Source organism: Aspergillus chevalieri, chromosome 2 (assembly GCF_016861735.1).
Source record: "Aspergillus chevalieri M1 DNA, chromosome 2, nearly complete sequence".
NCBI classification, from domain to species: domain Eukaryota; kingdom Fungi; phylum Ascomycota; class Eurotiomycetes; order Eurotiales; family Aspergillaceae; genus Aspergillus; species Aspergillus chevalieri.
In genome coordinates, this window is record NC_057363.1 from 3268681 (window position 1) to 3288317 (window position 19637).

General features: G+C 50.5%; 10 protein-coding genes across 10 annotated transcripts; 2 read left to right on the plus strand and 8 right to left on the minus strand.

The window, feature by feature from the left end:
- Nucleotides 1-211: 211 nt before the first annotated feature.
- ACHE_21149A (uncharacterized protein) lies at nucleotides 212-1483 on the minus strand (the record flags this gene model as incomplete). The annotated part of the gene is made up of 1 exon (XM_043275201.1): nucleotides 212-1483. The coding sequence occupies one exon, from the start codon at nucleotides 1481-1483 to the stop codon at nucleotides 212-214; it is 1272 nt and encodes a 423-aa protein (XP_043134213.1).
- Nucleotides 1484-1528: 45 nt separating this feature from the next.
- On the minus strand, nucleotides 1529-2677 carry ACHE_21150A (putative sensor histidine kinase/response regulator; the record flags this gene model as incomplete). Its single annotated transcript, XM_043275202.1, has 1 exon — nucleotides 1529-2677. One exon carries the CDS (start codon nucleotides 2675-2677, stop codon nucleotides 1529-1531), a length of 1149 nt encoding a protein of 382 aa, XP_043134214.1.
- Nucleotides 2678-3273: 596 nt separating this feature from the next.
- ACHE_21151S (homoserine dehydrogenase) lies at nucleotides 3274-4438 on the plus strand (the record flags this gene model as incomplete). The annotated part of the gene is made up of 2 exons (XM_043275203.1): nucleotides 3274-3304; nucleotides 3354-4438. 2 exons carry the CDS (start codon nucleotides 3274-3276, stop codon nucleotides 4436-4438), a joined length of 1116 nt encoding a protein of 371 aa, XP_043134215.1.
- A 33-nt stretch (nucleotides 4439-4471) lies between these two features.
- ACHE_21152A (heme-dependent oxidative N-demethylase family protein) lies at nucleotides 4472-5731 on the minus strand (the record flags this gene model as incomplete). The annotated part of the gene is made up of 3 exons (XM_043275204.1): nucleotides 4472-4702; nucleotides 4758-5437; nucleotides 5497-5731. The coding sequence occupies 3 exons, from the start codon at nucleotides 5729-5731 to the stop codon at nucleotides 4472-4474; spliced, it is 1146 nt and encodes a 381-aa protein (XP_043134216.1).
- A 356-nt stretch (nucleotides 5732-6087) lies between these two features.
- ACHE_21153A (uncharacterized protein) lies at nucleotides 6088-6555 on the minus strand (the record flags this gene model as incomplete). Its single annotated transcript, XM_043275205.1, has 2 exons — nucleotides 6088-6405; nucleotides 6490-6555. 2 exons carry the CDS (start codon nucleotides 6553-6555, stop codon nucleotides 6088-6090), a joined length of 384 nt encoding a protein of 127 aa, XP_043134217.1.
- A 531-nt stretch (nucleotides 6556-7086) lies between these two features.
- ACHE_21154A (putative DUF221 domain protein) lies at nucleotides 7087-10006 on the minus strand (the record flags this gene model as incomplete). Its single annotated transcript, XM_043275206.1, has 2 exons — nucleotides 7087-9867; nucleotides 9923-10006. 2 exons carry the CDS (start codon nucleotides 10004-10006, stop codon nucleotides 7087-7089), a joined length of 2865 nt encoding a protein of 954 aa, XP_043134218.1.
- A 1361-nt stretch (nucleotides 10007-11367) lies between these two features.
- Nucleotides 11368-11775, plus strand: ACHE_21155S (uncharacterized protein; the record flags this gene model as incomplete). The annotated part of the gene is made up of 1 exon (XM_043275207.1): nucleotides 11368-11775. One exon carries the CDS (start codon nucleotides 11368-11370, stop codon nucleotides 11773-11775), a length of 408 nt encoding a protein of 135 aa, XP_043134219.1.
- A 2452-nt stretch (nucleotides 11776-14227) lies between these two features.
- Nucleotides 14228-14545, minus strand: ACHE_21156A (uncharacterized protein; the record flags this gene model as incomplete). Its single annotated transcript, XM_043275208.1, has 2 exons — nucleotides 14228-14331; nucleotides 14398-14545. 2 exons carry the CDS (start codon nucleotides 14543-14545, stop codon nucleotides 14228-14230), a joined length of 252 nt encoding a protein of 83 aa, XP_043134220.1.
- A 522-nt stretch (nucleotides 14546-15067) lies between these two features.
- Nucleotides 15068-16203, minus strand: FBA1 (fructose-bisphosphate aldolase FBA1; the record flags this gene model as incomplete). The annotated part of the gene is made up of 2 exons (XM_043275209.1): nucleotides 15068-15628; nucleotides 15682-16203. The coding sequence occupies 2 exons, from the start codon at nucleotides 16201-16203 to the stop codon at nucleotides 15068-15070; spliced, it is 1083 nt and encodes a 360-aa protein (XP_043134221.1).
- A 1020-nt stretch (nucleotides 16204-17223) lies between these two features.
- Nucleotides 17224-19146, minus strand: UBP16 (putative ubiquitin C-terminal hydrolase; the record flags this gene model as incomplete). The annotated part of the gene is made up of 1 exon (XM_043275210.1): nucleotides 17224-19146. One exon carries the CDS (start codon nucleotides 19144-19146, stop codon nucleotides 17224-17226), a length of 1923 nt encoding a protein of 640 aa, XP_043134222.1.
- Nucleotides 19147-19637: the final 491 nt, after the last annotated feature.

Sequence of the window (19637 nt, forward strand, 5' to 3'; positions counted from 1 at the left end):
TGACGTAAAGCAGATACTGTGTATGTTGTCCGAAGCTACTGTGCCTTGGGCCAAAGGAGAGCGCCGCTCTAGGGAGCCTATTACAGCTCAGGATGCCAACGGTGTATCTTCAAATGTATGGATTAACTATTTGGAATACTGGTGGTAAAACAATGATATGTCAGAGGGTCCTCGTTGATCGTTTGTGATATCCAATACCTTGCAACCACCTTCATGCTTCTTTATTGGTTACTTGATTGATACTTCCCACAAGCTCTTCCATTCTATAAGGCTTGTGAATAACACTGTCCATTCCCGCCTGCTTCATCTCGGCCTCCTGCTCCGGCCTAACATTTGCTGTGATACCAATGATTGGAACGGATGCAATGCTTCTATGCTCCGATTGTCGAATAGCCCTCGTTGCTGCGTTTCCATCCATAACAGGCATCTCTTTGTCCATAAGAATGCAGCTGAACCCACCTGTCTGAGCTATCTCAACGGCCTCACGGCCATCGTTGGCTTTTGAGACCTCAAAACCAAGGGATTGTAACTTGCGGGAGATGATGCGCTGGTTGATGATGTTATCTTCGACTAGCAGGATTCGTATTTTTTCACTTTCCCCATGGGAAGGTCCAGAAGATTCTGTCTTTGGCTTGTCTTCATTTGATAAATCACCATTGGCGGCTTCTTGTCGGTTTGCATCCTGGTCTTCGTCGGTCTCTGCGATCTTGGCCGTATTTCGTGTCCGCTCGTCGCCTGTCCTTCCGTCGTCCGCGGCGTTCGGCTTCACCTCTAACGATTGTGTCACAATAGGCTTCGCTGAGATCTCGGAATCAGAATCATTGGGATTCGTCTGCTCGGCTTCGGACACTTTATGGCCAAGTGATCCAAGTCGATTGCGCAACTCGTCCATTCCCGGCTCATCCTCCTGTGCTACCTTTTCATCGTGGGATGCTCGCGAACTTCGAAGAACTTTGAAGAAAAACCCAAAGGTACTGCCATCCCCTTCCTTAGAGCTGACTCCAATCTCTCCCCCGTGCAAATGACAGAGTTTCCGGCAAACGTTCAATCCCAGCCCCGAGCCACCATATTCTACCCCTGTTTTGGGAGTCGCCTGGTTGAAACGCTCAAAGAGCCTTTTCTGGCTTTCAGGGCTGATCCCAATCCCAGTATCACTGACAGCGACCATGATGTACGCCGGTTCGCCTGTGCCCCATTCCGGCCCACTGGTTGCGTCCAGGCGTAATGCAGCCTCGTCTGATTGGAAGAAGACGATATTCGGTGGGTATGACGGCGGTCGTTCCAGGGAAGCACCCATGGAGAGGGCGATTTTCTTCGTGCCCCTGGTCTTGGTGAATTTGATTGCGTTTGAGAATAGATTGATAACCACTTGGCTGATCCGGGTTAGATCTGCCTTGACCCAGTCAATGCCATAGTCTATGTAGGAATTATCAAGTCGGAATTCAAATTGGATGCCTTGGTTCCGGAGCTCAGGTTGGAACATCTTTAGTGAAATTGGTATTTCGAACCGTGGCAGGACGGTTCGCGGTTATAAGGTCAGCATGGATGCGTCCAGTTTGGAGAACAAGAGTACATCGTCAACAACTTTCTTTTGATGCATGATACACAGATTTATAATATCTACCGCTTGTATGATATCCCCCGTTTGAATCTGGTCCGCTTTCTTGTCCTTCACGGCTTCTATGATGTCTTCGGTGCAATGTAAAATAGCGGAGAGCGGATTCCGAATCTCATGGCTGATCATATCAATGAACCGTTCTTGTTGTTCCTTGTGCTCCTGCGCTTCTCGCGCGGACTCTGCCTGTGCTATTTCCGCGGTTTTCTCGGCCGTGATGTCCACAACCGTGCAGGTAAACCCTCCACGCTCATCCAGACCAGGGTATTGCACGTCGCCATGACCAAGCGGATTCAATAACAGCAAGTGCCAGCAGTCATGTTGATCTCTTACACGATACTGGATGCGCAGTTCAGATCGGGACGCCAATGCCTCCTGGTAAGCACTTTCGACTCGGCCACAGTCGTCTGAGTGGATGGACTGGGATAGAGTCTCGAAGTATTTTGTACTGTGGTAGGAATTGGGGTTCTGAAAGCGCCCGTTGATAAACACAGGCTCATCTTTTTGGTTGATAATGGCGAGCCCAGCTGGTAACGTATCGGCAAGCTTTTGAACGGATTCATTCATGGTGCCATTCATCGCAGAGGCCCCAGCACCGCCCCTCGAGTCATCCATTGCATCTTTGCGTTCCTTGTCATCTGCGGTCGACAAAGGCTTCCGATCATCGTCAAGCGGTTTTCGAGAATGAATCTTAGGGATCAACTGGGCAATAACGCCAGTCACATAGTCGGCACCCACGCCCGGTATCTGACTTAGTAAGACATGGCTATCCGTCTCACATCGATCAATGTTCAACAAATCCTCGCCCCGCAATGCACCTGCCTTGCCACCATGCGACACCGTCAACAGCACGGCAACAGCGTTGGTCGTAAGAGCATGCCGCTGTGGCGTTCTTTGCCTATCAACGCCGCCAGCGGCATCTTCCCAAGCTTCGTTGTGGAAGAGCATAAGATCATCTCCCCAGTATATAGCGGCAGGATGTGACAGAGCCATCAGCGCTTGGGACAAGTCTCCGATGGTATCCGGCCATCCTGGCGTGCGTTCAACTGATGGCTGATCCATGGGAGGTGGCTAGCATAGTAGACACAAGCAGGTCGATATAATCAACATTAGCTTGTGATATCGAAGGTAAAGAGCATATTCTTCAGACTGTTATATGTGAATTGAAGGAAGTAAGCCCATAGATCTATCCCTGGGTATAGTAGATATGTAGATCAGATATTGCTGCTGGTGACGTCACCAGTCTTGCATATACCTTATACATAGTCACTCAGTGAGACACAATGATAAAAAAAGATTGAATTTCCCTGGTTTGCTCTCAGAGTACCTACCATGTTTCAAATGGTTAGTGCTTGATCATGACTGGGTGGATGGTTGCTGTGGGCGAGGCTCACTATGCCATAGATAATGAACAGAATAACCTCATACATAGCATAGCAATTCTCAACTACCCAGTCAACTACTCCATCATCTCGTCCATTTCTTCCACCAGGGCTTTGTAGTAGCTGTCTTCAGTTATTCAGTATCTGTCGTTCACTAGTTAGTTAACTACGTTAACTTACCATGTATGACTAAGCCATCGAGGGCCCCGCGACCCCACGTACATTTCTTCGATCCTTCTATCAACATCCAAAGTCACAGCATACAACCAATTGACCATGGCTTCTCCTATCTACCTCGGTGTTATCGGTAAGCCGAAACGTACCCTCTTCAAATACACACAGAGCTAATGGCACAGGTGTCGGCGGCGTTGGCACTGCCTTCCTAAACCAGCTCGCTCGCCTGCCCAACGCTCCCCAACTCGTCCTCCTCGCCCGCTCCTCCCAAACCCTCCTCTCCCCTTCCCCAGCCTACAAGCCCAGCATTCCTGCCGGCGACTGGAAGACTGCCTCAGAAACCCCCTCTCTCACCAAGTCTGGCGCCCTCTCCGTCGACGAGATCGCCTCGTACCTCTCCTCCGCCCCCGGCCGCGCCGTCCTCGTCGACAACACCAGCGACCCAGCGCTGGCGAGCTCGTACCCTGTCTTCCTGCGCAAAGGTATCTCGGTGGTTACGCCCAACAAGAAGGGTTTCTCGAGTGAGTTGAGTCTGTGGAAGGACATCTTCGGTGCTGCCGCCGAGGGCAAGGCGCTGGTTTACCATGAGAGTACCGTGGGTGCGGGGTTGCCTGTGATCTCCTCGCTGAAGGACCTTGTTGCTACCGGTGACCAGATCACCCGCATTGAGGGTGTCTTCTCGGGGACATTGTCGTTCCTGTTCAACACTTTCGCCCCTGTGTCCGGCGGCGCTGGTGCTTCTGCTAAGTGGAGTGAGGTTGTTGCGCAGGCCAAGGATCTTGGCTACACCGAGCCTGACCCGCGTGATGACTTGAACGGAATGGACGTTGCCCGGAAACTCACCATCCTCGCCCGTATCGCTGGCCTGGACGTGCAAGGACCCGACTCGTTCCCAATTGAGTCGCTCATCCCTAACGAACTGGCTTCCCTCCCCTCGACCTCTGACGGCATCACCCAGTTCATGACCCGTCTCCCCGAGTTCGACGGCCAGATGTCTGCTATTAAGGATGGTGCTGAGAAGCAGGGCAAGGTTGTGCGGTACGTTGGCAGCGTGGACACGGCCAAGAAGGAGGTTCGCGTTGGCCTGCAGTACTTTGACAAGGACAGCGCTATTGCTGGCCTGAAGGGCAGTGATAACATCATCAGCTTCTACACGCAGCGCTACGGCGCCAACCCGCTCATTGTGCAGGGTGCTGGTGCTGGTGGTGATGTGACCGCTATGGGTGTCACGGCGGATCTGCTCAAGGTTCTTGAGAGATTGTCTTAGAGTACCTTTCGCCTGTACATAGAGTAGATGGTATTAACTTCGCAAAAACGCCTTGACAGCCTCTCCCCATACAGAACCACGTTTGTAAAAATGCATCTCAGGCACATTCCCCTCTTTCAACCCGTCAATTGCAGAAGCCAATTCCTCGCCAAGCCCTTCATCCTTGATCTGCTGGATGGGATACGTATACGTATGGAAAGCGAATATCAACGCTTTACTAGTCGGTAATCGATGAAGCGTCTGCCGTTCACAACGCAGAAACGTCTGCCCAAACCACCACATTAGCCTCCGTCACCCCCAATTCAAAAGAAAGACTCACCGACTCAACATCCAACTCTCCAGCCCCTAGGGACTCAAACTCTTCCCCCACCCTCGCATGCGTTCCCCCAAACGCCGCAAAAAGCCCCGCCCCCGTCGTAACACTCCAATTCACCCTCTTCCCAACCTTCCCAACCTCGATCCTCGCAAAGAACCGATCCATGCTTTTCTCCAGTTTCTCAGCGTATCCGGGCACAGGAGCATGAATCGTAGATAACTGCAGACCGAGCTTTCGGGCTGGATTGAAGCCGGACGGGTAGCAGGTTATGTATGCGGAGAGATGGTATTTCTCTGTGGAAGGGTTGGGGAGGAGGATGAGGAAGTCTTCATCGATGGTTTTGCCTAGGATTTCCAGGGCTATTTCTGCGTTTTGAGTGTTGGCGAGGGTTGTGGGCCATGTGTCGCCTGTTACCTTGTTCTCCAGCACCTCGCCTCCCTTCCTGCTGGAAGGTGCGGGAATAACCCTAAACATTGACGGATACCGGCTCGGTAGATACCATCCGATGACAAACGCATATAACTCCTCCACAGCTTGTCTGACCCTCGTATCTCTCCCGTCATCGTCAGAGACACCGATAACTGTATCTCTATGGTTTGAGATGAGTGATGAGCGCAGCGCGAGGCGCGATTTGTATGTGTTGTCGATGGGGAGGAAGTCTGAGAGGGGGATGTTTGTGAGGCCTGGGTAGATTAATTAGTATTGTGTCTAGAGGGGCGCGTGTGGGTGGAAGGGAGGGTACCCATGGTTAAGTGGTATTTCGGTTTGAAGGGACGGAGCTGTATGGGGTCTGTGGTCTCATGGTTGAAATTTGGGAGAGGGGTTATTGGTGGGAAGGTGTATTTCTTCCGTGAGTTGGTTAGTCGAGGTTCATAGTTATAGGTATTAGGGGGAGGGGGCGTACGGGTTGAGACTGAGACTGTCTTTTGTATAGCAAGCATATAAGAACGAATGCCAGGGTTGACATCGACACCCATGTCGACGGCGAGGTCAATGACCAAATCCAGGTGGACATCCACGAGAAATCAATCATAGCCATATTGATCCAACAACTCTTAACGAACATGAATCTATGATGGAAATGCCATGTTAATAAATACATCCCATTAACCTCTAGGGTATAGTAACACCGAAATTCGGCGCCGTCAATTGGACAAAGCCCCGAAGCACCGACAGACAGTCACAATCGATAATCAACTATAGATAACAAGTACTCCGTACAAACGAATCACAATGGGTATCTTATACATATCAGAAAAAATCCATACGCCATGCAATAATATCCCATCCTATCCCATCGCAGTCCTTACCCAGTATGTATCCCGCATCTCTCTCACAGCTTCTTCCCCTCGCGCTCCCGCTCCCGCTCCCCCTCATCCCGATAACCCTCCGCATATCCCTCCTCATCCAGATCCCCATCACCATAAACATACCCCTCAATATTCTTCTCACCCCCCTGCCCCAGCACAAAAACCCTCCTCGCACCCCCATCCAGCCTCTCATTCAAACTCGGCGCCCGCGGTCTCTGCGCACCTCTCACGCGGCCCCCGACAACCGGCATCTCGTAAAGCGCCATGCGCACGATGTACAGCACAAAGTCGAAGATAAGGAGGGCAGTCCAGGGGAGGAGGGTTATTAGGCCTAGGATGAACTGCGCTCGTTAGCAATGGGGAATGGTTGATTGGGGGAGAGGTATGGGGTAAAGGAACGTGGACGGGGAGGGGGAAGGACGTACGAAGATCCGGGCGGCCCAGGTTTCGAGGTATGTGAGGTCGGGGGGGAGGATGGAGTACCAGGCCATTTTCTATCGTTTTGATTTGGATTGGTTTGCGAGAACAGGCTGGTGGTTGAGTTTCTCTGTTGATATGGGATCGGGGTACGAAGTACGCCGCGGAGGTACGGACGGGGTGACTAGGTCGCAATGACAAGTGGCGCAATAAGCGTGAGACGAGAGTCGCGGAAAGAATCAATGGGCCATCACACAGAGGAACCCTGCAGTTTGACGTTGTTACATGTCAGAGTAGAGCTGAGTTGCTGACCGTAAAGCGGAAAGGAGACAGCTCCGAGCTCCGCGGATTGGGATCCGCCTGGCCTAATCGGGTAATCGCTTCGCTGAGTACGCTGCTACAGACCCTTTTATGTTTATTCTATATGGGGAATTCAGCTTTGATGCGATTTGATTTCCAAGTTTGCATCGCATAACGTAACTCGTCACCATCTCATCCAATCTATATACTTGTGTCCAAAATTATATATCAAAAAATATACAAGAAGAAATGATGAAAAATAACCAACCCAAATAAACCTGAACCCCGAAAAAAAGACCCCAAAACTACCTTGCCATCCGATACGCCTCATACGACATAAACCCAGGGTCATCATCCTGCTCAACAGGTCCATAACCCCCGGTACGCCAGCGGTCCAATGCTGCAGAAGGCATTTCTGTCTGTGCAGGGGCTTGGGCCTGTTCAAGCAGTGACGCCTCACTTTCGTTCGTTGTCTGTTGGTACAATCCCTGTCCCACGTGGCCGCTATCACCGCGAGATAATGGTGGACGGAAGACGGGATGGACGTGGCTGTAGGGGTCGGCAGGCAATGTGGGCATGGACATAGAGAGTCCCGATGGGGCTGGAGAGGACGCGCGCGATGAGCCGGGTGACCATTCGCCGCCCAACATGCTGCGTGGTGTATGGGACCGTTCTGTGATAAGATCCTCTGGACGGCCGTAGATCCCGCCGCCGAACTCGTCCCGGAATTCCGGGCGGTCCTTGAAGTATGAGAAGTCCAGCTGGTTCTCTGGGACAACTTCGAACGGAGCTGTGGCGGATTGATCCGACTTGCCAGGATGCGACGCGGACATTGGGTTCAAGGCAATATCTGAGTATTCACCCTCTACCATGGAGTTATGCAGACGGCCCCGGTAGATCTTCTTCAGTGCATCGGCCGCGCGGGCATGCACCATCGGAGTGATGAGGGGTCTGTACAGAGCTGGATGGCCGAACTTGCTGCTGAGCCGTTCTGAAGCCTTGCGAGCATGATTGCCCGCCGCCAACGCTTCCGCATCGCTCAGGTCCGCGCGGTTGTAGTACTTGGAGTCGGTGTCGAACTTCCTCATGCAGTAGAACTTGAAGATCAACATCAAAATCGGTAGCGGGACCACACAATACACCATGGTCCATGTGCCTTTGACCTTGGTCACGAGGGCGATGATGATGTTTGACAGGATAGTCGCAAATACCATCCGATTGAACAGGACGCGCCAGAACTGTCCGCCCGATTCGTTCTTGGTCACGAACACATACAACAGCAAGTACTTCTTTAGCATGGCGTCCAACCCAAAGTACACGGCTGTAACTGGCAGCACAATGGGCTGTAGTGTCGCAAAGCACAATGCCACCGTTGCGTAGTATAAAAAGTAGTTGTAATAACTAGCATAATCAAACGGTGGCGGCGCCGTCCATTCGATCGCCTGTCGCGGCGTCTGCGACATAAACGTCCGGACGAACCAGATCCAGAACACGCTGACGAGCTGCACCAGGTCAATGGCGGCTCCTAGATTCCGCTGCAGCAGCCAGGACACCCAGAAGGGCGATACGTTGCACAAGGCACTAATGACCTTGGAGTAGAGTTCACCCTCTTTCAGTGCTTGCCACACATTTTCGTCATGTTGATTGGCGTCGATCACGGTAGAGACGAAAGTCCAGGCGGCCGAAAAGAGAGAAAATACAATCAGGTTGTTGAAGACGAAGAACGCATACAGATGGTGAAGGACATGTCTCTCTCGCGAAGTCTTGGTCATATCACCCGCTCGAATTGCCAAACGACGGAAGATGATAGGCAGAATCAAATAAACCAACGATGTAATAGCAGGAGACGCAATACCCTGCACCGCAGCCCAGACTTTGGGGTTGGCATTGAGTGACGTCTGGAATGCCGGCCAAACTAGACCAAGGTTGTTCAAGTTGGACAGGAAGATGGCGATCATGGCGTTGGGAGCAATCCAAACGACCGTCAACGCCGTCACCCAAATCATGTTCATGAACCGTTTCCACTTGCGTGTTGCTTTCGACAACGGTAGATTTTCCCAAATGAGGTCGTGCGGCCGGGGTGCCAGACTGATAGTAGTACCTTGCGGATGCTTCTTGCGCGCTGTATAGGCCACCGCATGTGCATGCTCGATCATATCGAAACTGGCAAAACCAAAAGGCATGGCATCCCGTTTATCAACGGAAGCGCGAACATAGCGGATTTCCTCCTCGAGACGTGAAATCTGATCGGTAAGGTAGTCAATGGCGTCCACTTTCTTGTCTACTACATCACCGCGGTGGTTCCGGGGTGGACGCATGGTGGGCCGGTTGGGTGGCAGCTGATCGGGCCGCTTGAGGTACTTGGCCAAAACGGACTCGAGCTTGCGGACAGTTTCATCGTGTTCCTTAATCAGCTTGGGAAGACCCTTGACATTGCGGCCAACTGATGCGCGAGGCAGAGCTGCAGTGGGATTGACTTCGTCTGTGAGACGCATGATGCCTTCTTCGGAGCGTGCGCTTTGGGGAATATCGATGATCATCAATGTCCGTGCATGCAGACTGCGCTGATAATCCGAACTCTGAAAATAATTCCTCCTAAGACGGACAATAGCCTTGTAATTCCTCCACAAAAAGAAGGCAATAATGATATTAAACGCCCACGCGCAAGCAACCTGACTCCATACGGCCATGGTATCCACATACATCGGCGTCATGACAGCAAAAGCCGAAAAGCCCTGTGCGACGGCACCCTTGCTCTGTGTGAGATTGACCGGAATCATGATAGAGCAGCCGATAATGCTCATGAAGATGAAGATATTGCGGCACATCTTGGTGAATCGCAGGAAGACGGTGGCGTCAAGACCAATACACTCGATCAGCTCGGGTTCTTTGGTGCGCAGGACAGGCTTGAACCAGGCAAAAATGCCTCTGCCAATTGGCGGCGGGGAGTGCTTGTGGTCTGCATGCTTGGTTTTAGGGGCGTAAACGACGGAATGACGGGGACGAAAGAGGGAGAAGAGCAGGGCGAGAAGGACAGCAGCGGCGACGGAAGTGATCAGGGAGGCGGACAGGGCGTTCAATTGGAACTATTATTGATATGCGTTAGCTTGTATATCATATTGAAAGAAGGAGGGAGCATACAGCCGACGAAAAAGGATTCTGAATGAGCTTGAGGAATTCGTCTGTGGGTGACGCCTCGTCGCGGCGGAAAACGAGGGAGTCCATAGCGGTGGCACGACCTCCGAAGAGGCGCACGAGGAGGTAACGAGGGACTGATTATATGGTAATAATAGAACGAGAGACGTGAGAAAAGAAGAAAAACGAGAGTGAGAAATAAAGAGAAGAAAAAGGAAATAAGAGAAGGAAAGAAAGAAGAATGGTGACGAGGCAAAAAGACAAAGTCCGGGTGGGCCCAGCGGAGCCGGTTAGACAGCGGCGTTAAACCATATCCTTGGACTTATATAAGGCTATTGCTTGGGGTTTCAGACAGACATTAATGATAAGATGATAGAATGATGTGGGTTGAAATATTGTACTTGTGTACATATACAATGGATAGAAGTGAAGTGCAGACAGTGACAGCCCAATGCAGATTCTACTGCATCGGCCCCTACTGGCAGATCATCGGTGCTTGGTAGTCTAGACCACCTGATCTATTTATGCTTATCTCCAAACCCGTATTCTCCATTCACAAAGGATTTCATTCCTTACCTTCTCTTCTATATATCAACAACTACTCTTATGTCTACACTCTCTGTTAGTAAAACCCCACGGGAATTCCACATACAGCAATTCAGAGTGCAGACACTAAATGTAAAACCGTTATTCAATCTGATTGGCGATGGTATGTACTATTTCTGTGGGCCAATGAAAACTCTCCAGTGGGTCATGGTCTGGAACATTTTGAGACACAAAAGTGGATTCTTGTATTTTATGTTCCGCCATTACAGTCTTTTACCCTTTTGGGTCTGCAATTCCGACTGGAGTACCTGAACATCGACAGGAACGGGACATATGTACAGACTACTACTCCGTATGATATGGATAGACAAAACCTTGGTAAATAATAGGAGACCATGGTTGCGGTTAGCCTATTGCTGTCTAGTGCGATCTATGTCCTACTAATTTCGCACTATCAAACGCTATCTCAGACTACCAAATCCTCATACATGAGTCCGTACCAGTACCGCTAACATCATGACCGGCCGAGGAAAACCGCCCAACGTACGCCCTATGTGCCTCTCAGACCCCTCTTTGGTCCTTGGCTGTCCGCCCAGTACCCCGGACTCACACCTTCAACGTCCACTCATTCGGTCCAGGTACTGGAGCGGGCATCACCACGACAGCCAGGCCACTCCGGGGCAGTATAGGCACAAGCCGACCCCGCCACTTACTATGATCCAATGCTCTACAACCCATTACTGGACGAAGGGATAGGTCTGCTTCGCGAAGTCGAGGGATGGGAGCAAGTTAGCTTTTAGGAAGACAAATACGTGGACCGAGATCCCACATGGGGCTATTGCGCGTTCGTGACAAACTACTCAGGCTATGCCCTCGAGAACGTCCATCGAACGATAGAGAATGTGATGAAGATGGTGCAGCGCGACCTGCGGCTCTACACCCTGTCTGCGTATGCGGATGAGGCATTCCACCGCTCCAAGCTGGATGTGGTCGAGGATCGAGGTAACCTGGATGGCACACCTGATGATCGTATCCAGGAGGAGTTCCAGGCTTTGATTCGTAGTCTGAATCCCTGTGATCTGTGCGATGATAAGGAAATATTCGCCCATCCCGCTCGGAATGTGGCCTGTCTAGTTTTCGACGAGGCTACGATCTCAACGCTCGCCAACCTCTTCTTTCCAGAAAACCGGATGGATTACTACGAGGCATTTAGCGATGTGACTATCAAAGCCGTGGACATTTGGTGGCAATGTTCTTCCGCGAACCCTGAATCAAGCTATCGGCGTAGGAAATTGCCCCATTGTCGCGTTTGACTAGCTCTATTTGATGCTCATGTCGGGTGGAAATAGCGATGCCATGGAGGAACTCCATCTAATGAGTATTAGTCTATAATCGAGCCTTGAAATTGGCCACATTACGAGCAGTGATATTGAATGTTCTGGCTTTCATCGTGCTGGGGTAATTATATGCGAACTGGCGTTCCACGGAGTAGATATTGTATCAATGACCTGTAAGCTTATTACAATCTAATACCATGCCACTTTGACCTCGGAATGGGTGAAAATTCATGTGCTACCATCTGAGGTCTAGGTGGATCTCTCTGCCCTAAGTGAGCTTGTGTCTGGTTCGAGAACCAGCCAGTGCAAGAACCGGGAATAGATACTCTCATTACCTCTGACATATAGTAACTTGAACAATGCACAAAGATCGACCTCCCCAATGTTCGGATTCCACTTCTCCAGAGGAACCACAATGATATCATAGAGCTCCGCAGCATACGCACAACTGTTTGCAAAGTCATCGTACTCGTCACCAGCCTTGACAGTTCTCGTGCAGTACCCACATCTCGTTCTAGACGCTGTTGATTGTGGGGTATTGGTTCGAATTCTCATGAACTGGGGGTTGAGGGCGCAAGATATTCGAATGGCGCGGGCGACCAAGAGGACGAGCATCCGTCACCAAAAAGCTGCCTCAGCTTATTCGGTAGAGCTCATTGACATGAAGGCACAGAAGATTGCCTAGAAAGAGTGTTCTTTTCCATGAGGTTATAACTAGTGTACTGCACATTTCAAGTGCTTCCTGTAATACGGGATTGGATTCTTCTTTTCACCTCAATAAAGAGCACGCCTAGTTGCTTAGCAGGCACATTGTATTAGTTCAGTGCGTGATGGATGTGTTCCACTGTCGTGGCATGCTTTCCGTTGTACAAGTCTAGTTATGCATCTAGAATGCCTTCGAGCAATGGTTGAAGATGCTCATGCGGAATTTGATCTTTTCCCAGCACTGAACGGAGAAGCGTGATAATAACATTATTTTTTTTCGCGGGATTTGCTTATCTGTTAAACGACTGCCTTGTAAATCCCATGAGAATATTAATGCCATATATCTCATCCCAAGCGGCTGCGAATTATTTAAGATGAGCAACAAGAGCCAGCTGATATCTGACCTATTCAGGACTTCGTTCTTCGTGGGAAAGAGATCCCGACCACTTCATATCGGTGATAGTCGTCTTGAAACGGGGTATTTTCAAGAATGCACTCAATTTTCCCGAAGAAGCTAAGCTTGGGCTTCGCCATTGTTTCATGCCATAATGAAAGCAGTACGTGATAATGATTTTAACGGCTGGTTGGTTAAAGTCGCTTGAGGCACTCCAATCTGGCGGCTCTGTATGTTTTCTGGGTCTCGTCTCTAATTCGAAGACCATGCTCTGTATGCTCTGACATCTCGAAGGCGTCGGTACACGGACAGGTGTAATGCCATCTTAGCCTCCTTGATCGTGGCACGATGGGACTGGGATAATGAGAACATGGAAGATAGTTAGCCAAAGCACGGATTCTTGGTAGGTATTATAGTCAAAATATCTCAATCAAAGGCATTGAAACTCGAAGGTGAATGGGAGATGCATATAGCCATCATGTTAGCGAGTGATTGATTTGCCTATAGTCTACTAATTACTATTCATACAGCACTCTCTACACCATCTCCCAGACTGACAACGATAAATCCATAGCGGACTCCCTGTCCTGATCAAGAAGACCTCTTATTTCCATTGTCAGTGACTATGGCTCTGTTTTCAGATAAGCTCTATTCTTTTGCTCGTATGGTTCTTATGACTAATGACCGACTGGTTCTGTCTACGAAACGAGCACAACGAAGGTAGACAGATATCGACGCATATCTCAGTCAGATGCAGGATACATGAGATGGCCATTTCGAACACGGGAGGCCTCCTCATAGATTCGCTCGATCGAGACGTTGCATGTGGGTAGACGTCACAATGGGATGGCATGCGCATAAGTCGGGCCTAAGGTGCTTTCGGTAATAATATACCACAGTGAAAAAAGAAAAAAAATTAATGGAACAAGGTAGCCCACGGGGAAGACGTTGTAGGCCGTGTGGGCTATAAAGCTCACAGAGAATGTCCACGCGTGGATGAACGGTTCATTGACCAGGCAGAGAGCTTCTTGCCAAACATATGGATTCAACTTTGAGGCTACTCCAAGATCTGAGATCGTTGAATGTGGTGTTGGTATCCTTCACTGGCAAAACAGGTCGGAATCCCCAATGATTGGACAGAATGCTTCAGACCTCGCAAACAGTTGGCTAAAGAATCCATTCAGAAACAAAGATCAATCAGACTATTGTTTGGCTTCCTTAGGCGCTACGGTTTACGCTACGTGGAAATATGATTTGGTTGCGTAAAGTGGTCATGTATTCAAACCATAACGCGTGAACAAGAATCTGCGGCTCCATATCCATCCAAACTTAAGCTATCTCCTCCGTAGCCCTCGGAAACCTCCACAACCATTCCTCCCTACTCAACCTCTTTCCTCTCTCTGACAAGAAATCTGTAATCTTCTCATTCAAATCTATTTACCCATTAGCCAGGTCTATCTCAAACTTTACACATCTTAGACTCCAGGGGGAAGGCATACCATCAACGCCAATCCCTCTCCTCGCCTGCAACGAATAATGATCCCGTAATTCATGCACGAGGATCAAATCCTCCGGTAACTCTGTGCCCTCTGGGACGCAGTAAATGCAAATATGCGGATTTTTAACCGTCCGGGCGAGTTTCTGCATTATGGATGTGCTTGGTTTTATGGATGCGCCGTTTGGGACTACCACGTAACTTTCTGTTAAAAATGTATCTACTTGTATGGAGTTTGGACAATAAGGTTAAGACATAGGGGAGATGGATACATTCATAAGTCAATGGGTCCAGAGCTAGTGGTTGTACGAGTCCGTTGACGGTGATTAGGTCGGAGGCGGAGTGGGGAGGGATATGCACAGAGACGGACGTAGTGGCCTAGTACTCCTGGATGGGCTGTAGATAGCCGAGTGGTGTACGAAAGTAGATACCGGGTCACAACCTTGGGTAATTACGGATCTTTTACTCCGCGCATTACGACATGAATTGAGGTCTGGGAAAATTGCCATAATTGTTTCATTATACACTGGATACACGATCACTGGAATACAGTCACCTAACTCCATGCCAAACCGATCATTCCTCTCCTCAAATGCTCATACAAGTCATCAGTAGTTGTATCTCGTCATCATTCTTTTATGTACTAAGGCTCATTTTTTTTTTTTTTTTTAAGTTTACAGCTGACCAGCAGTGTTGAAGTCTTCCAGAGCCTCCTGAACACGCTTGCTCATGGTCTTCTCACCCTCACGAACCCACACGCGGGGGTCAAAGAACTTCTTGTTGGGCTTGTCAGCACCCTCGGGGTTACCGATGGGGGCCAGGAGGTAGTCCTTCTTGTTGAGGATGTAGTCACGGATACCGGTCAAGTAGGCGTACTGCATGTCAGTGTCAAGGTTGACCTTGACAACACCGTAGCCAATGGCCTCCTTGTACTCGGCCTTGGAGGAACCGGAGCCACCGTGGAAGACGAAGAAAACGGGCTTGTCCTTCTTGGAGCCAACCTTCTCCTGGACGTACTTCTGGTGACGCGAGAGGAGCTCGGGGTGGAGCTTGACGTTGCCGGGCTTGTAGACACCGTGAACATTACCGAAACCAGCGGCAATGGAGAAGTAGGGGGAGACGGCAGCGAGAGCCTTGTGGATGGCGAGGATGTCCTCAGGCTGAGTGTAGAGGGAGTTGTTGTCAACGTCCTCGTTGTTGACACCGTCTTCCTCACCACCAGTGATACCAATTTCCTAGTTCTGTTAGCATCTTTTTACCTTTACATCCCTGAGGTGAAGGGACTTACCATCTCGAGCCACTGCTTCATGGGAGCAGCACGCTTAAGGTAGGCGGCAGTGGTCTGGATGTTGTAGTCGACAGGCTCCTCAGACAGGTCAATCATGTGAGAGGAGTAGAGGGGCTCGCCGTGGAGCTTGAAGTAGGCCTCATCAGCGTCGAGGAGACCGTCCAACCAAGGGAGGAGCTTCTTGGCGCAGTGGTCGGTGTGGAGGACGACGGGGATACCGTAGACGGGGGCGATGCTGCGGATGTAGTGGGCGGCGGCGATACCTCCAGCGATGGCGGCGTTCTGGCCATCGTTGGAGACACCCTTACCGGCGAAGTAAGCGGCACCACCGTTGGAGATCTGGAGGACGATGGGGCACTTGGCGTCACGGGCAGCCTCGAGGGTCGAGACGACGACGGAGGAGGAAGTGACGTTCACAGCAGGAATGGCAAAGTTCTTCTCCTGAGCGTACTCGAAGAGACGGAGGACGTCATCACCAGTGATGACACCAGCCTTGCGGGAGAGCTGTTCAAGGACACCCATTTTGTATGTGTATGTGGAGAGTTAGAGTATAGGAGAGTGATGTGAAATAGAAAAAAGACGTATGGGAAGAAGTTGAAGGAAAGAGAAGGGAAGGAAGCGGGAGGACGGGTTTATTTAAAAAAGCCGCAGCAACGCCTCTCTTTACCGGTTGACGAATCTGGAGTGAAATCACCGCTTGAACAGGCAAGGAGGGGCTCCGTTACTATGGAGGGGCACTTCCTATGCTACACCGGCATGTGGGCCGTGACCTCACCATGATTCAATCGGAGGGCAGAGGGCCGTTAGCTCGAGCTATTTTCTACACTCGTTATCCTACGCGGAATATCACAATTGAATATGAGGAAAAATATATTGGGAAAATTGAACCAGTTGATCGGTTTTTCTAATGATGCTATTCTGCCATTGACTTGGTTATGCGCGTGTTCGTACAAGTCCTCCAATCCGACTTCCCCCGCCGCTTCCACACTCCCGAAGACGGCCGATAGCATCATACCTTGCCTTTGATATCATCATGGCAATAGCCCAACTTCAGACCTCTATCTTACCTTCTCTACAGGTTACAGAGTACTGTATTCGGTTCAATTGAAACAAGAAACTTCATTCTTCTCCTGCTAACCTGGCAATAACCTGGCAAACCCCCGCGAATAGCTCTCCCGATCTCCCCCTCCGCTTCCGTTTTTCTTTCGTGATTCTTCCATTTTCCCTCGGTTCTCCCCTTCGTTTCTTCACGTTCCTTCCATGTTGTTTCCATTGCAAGCCAAGCCAAGCCGGATTACAGGTCCCATGACACTGAAGATCAAGAATCATCCATGTCGAAACTGGGCCTATGCGCGATGCGGCACCACTCCGGACGTGAAAAACTTATCCGCTCCTGTTATCCGGAGTACGTATGAGCAAACACTTAAGAAACCACAAGAGACTATCAATAACTATTCGTAGCGCTATCCACAGATCTAGGTTTTGATTTGGATATCCATTACCAAAAGAAACAAAACAAAATGCCTACTCCATAGAACTCGTTTAAACCGCCGACCCAGACTCCGACTCCGGCTTTTCCATCTCGTAAAACAACAAATACACCTCCTTCTGCATCCCCAGCACATCTGATGTCTTACATTCCTTGATCTTCTCGTCTGATATTCGCCACCACCGGTTGTTGATTTTGCTCCTCCGTCGTCCTAACCGCGATGATCCTTTGTCTTTGGAACTGCGTGAGCCCGTCCTGCCCGTCCATCGTCCTCCGTCCGTTGTTGTGGGGCTGCCATCGTCAGAGGTAGGGGACAGGGTTTTCGAGCCGGAGGATTTCGATCGGATACTTTGGAAGGAGATACGGGATTGCGATGTTTCGGGTCGAGAGGAAGGGGAAGGTGGAGGGTTCAGCTGGAGGGAATTCTTAGGCGGAGACCCCCGCGAGAGGGAGAGGGCAGAAGCAGACCGAGAAAGGTTGGCAATATCAGCGGAATCGGGGTCAGATCCGTTGCGTGGGTTTAATCGAGGACTCGGGGCTATCGAAGGGGCTCGCGATGTGGCTCGCGATGGTGCTCGCGATGGGTTCCTGCTCGTCGCGCGACTGTTTGCAAATGAGCTAAACGCGTCCGGGGTTGAGAAAGGAGCGTAGAGTGTATTGCGGCGGAATGACTCGTAGTGACCGCTCTGGTGACTGCCCTTATGGCAGACGATCGCCAGAAGCTTAAACCACTTGGGATTGAGGATCCCACCCAAAGAGAGCCGTTCGGGGAACGACACCTTGGCTGCGTTCTTGGTTGAGCTGCTTTGGTCGAAGATCGACCGCGAGAGGTGGATCGCAATGATCTTGGGGAAAACCGTAATCCGCATGTGTCGGGCGATATTGCGCTTTGGCGCGAGTTCCTTCGGGGGCAGCGTAACTCCCTCGGGTATACATTCAGGATCAGTCTCGATGGCTTCCTGAATCAGCTGGATCTCTTGATCAAGACGCCGTTTGTCCTTCTCCAAGCGCACTCGATTCTTTTCAGTGACTTTGACTTGTAAAGCATGAAGGAGTCGGCACTTATCGCACCGGAAATCCTCAATGTATTCCGTCTTGAGTAGACCATCGAAGCATGCGCTGAGCGTAGTCGAGCTCTTCTGCGGTACCTGAAGAGTCAAGTTCACAAAAGACGTCTGATTTGGTTTGTATTTGAAATGGCAGAACTGGCACTCGATTTGAGACTCCATCTTGCCCTCAAACGGGAACCCCTCCTCGTTATCGATGCCATCGAGCTTCGTATCAAGCATGGCAGGAATTCCATTTCTGGACCCGTCGTCCACCCGAACCTCGACCTCCGTCGGGCTCTTCGCGTCGCCGTTGACATCCTGGCCTGGCTCCTGCGCGCCCGAACCTGCAGGCGTCTCCGTTAACCATCTAGCCCTCTGGCGCGCCTTCACCCCAGCGTGATACTCATCGCACAACCGCTCAGCAACAATCTGCAGGAACTCCTGTGCATCCTGCTGATTCCGACTAAGCCGCATGCGAAACGCATACTCGAGCGATCGCACGAACCCAGCCGCAGAAATCGTCTTCTTATAGATCGGCCGCTCATTCAACCGGTCCAACATCCCCTTCAAAGCGCTTGTAATCGTCCCCTGCTGCAGTTCACGGATCTTATCCAGTCTCTCTCCGCGCGGGATCTCATCCAAGCTCGGCAGTATACTATAAATCTCCGGCCCGTCCAATTGGCGCCGATGAAGTTCCCGAATCAAATATACCCGTAGATCTCCCAAGCCGGCCAGGGCCTGCAGGACGGAATTGATAAAGCAATCGTTGGCTGGATTTGCCAGGCCCACGATGCTCTTCTTGCGATTGTTACTCGCATTCTCGTCTCCATCGATGGTGTAGTTGGGCCCGAAGACGTAGAATAGGGCGACGGCGGCGAGGGAGGCCCCCGCCGCGTATGCGGCGACTGTCGTTGGTTTGTCTTGCATCAATCAAGCTTGACGTAGGCAGGACAGCATGAGCTCATTGCTTCAATTGCCGAATAAAAACTTCTGAGTTGGGCAAACAAAAAAGTATTGCCATTAACTCAAACGAATTCCGGTACGGTAAACACGGGGTACAGAAATAAAGGTGTGGTGATTGGCTTTTTATTCGAATTCCGATTTCTCGCTGGGAGAAAGTCGGGAGAGACACGGTCAGAACAACGGCTTCTACTATCACCAAGGCGGTAACCGGAAGAAAGCGTTAGCTCGATTCATTCTGCTTTTTTCTCTGCCACACGTGTAGGTAAGCCGAGAGAAAGTGGAGAGGCTGCAAGATTCTGAGTGAGGGAGAAAAGGGAGCCTCCGGAGAGGGGAAGGGGACTCGGAAGTAAGTTCAGTTCAAGATGGGATGGATGTGCGCGTGGCGATCTCACCAGTATGTATGTAACTTTCGCAGTAAGGCACAATTTTGATGATAATAATCCCAAAAACGAGTG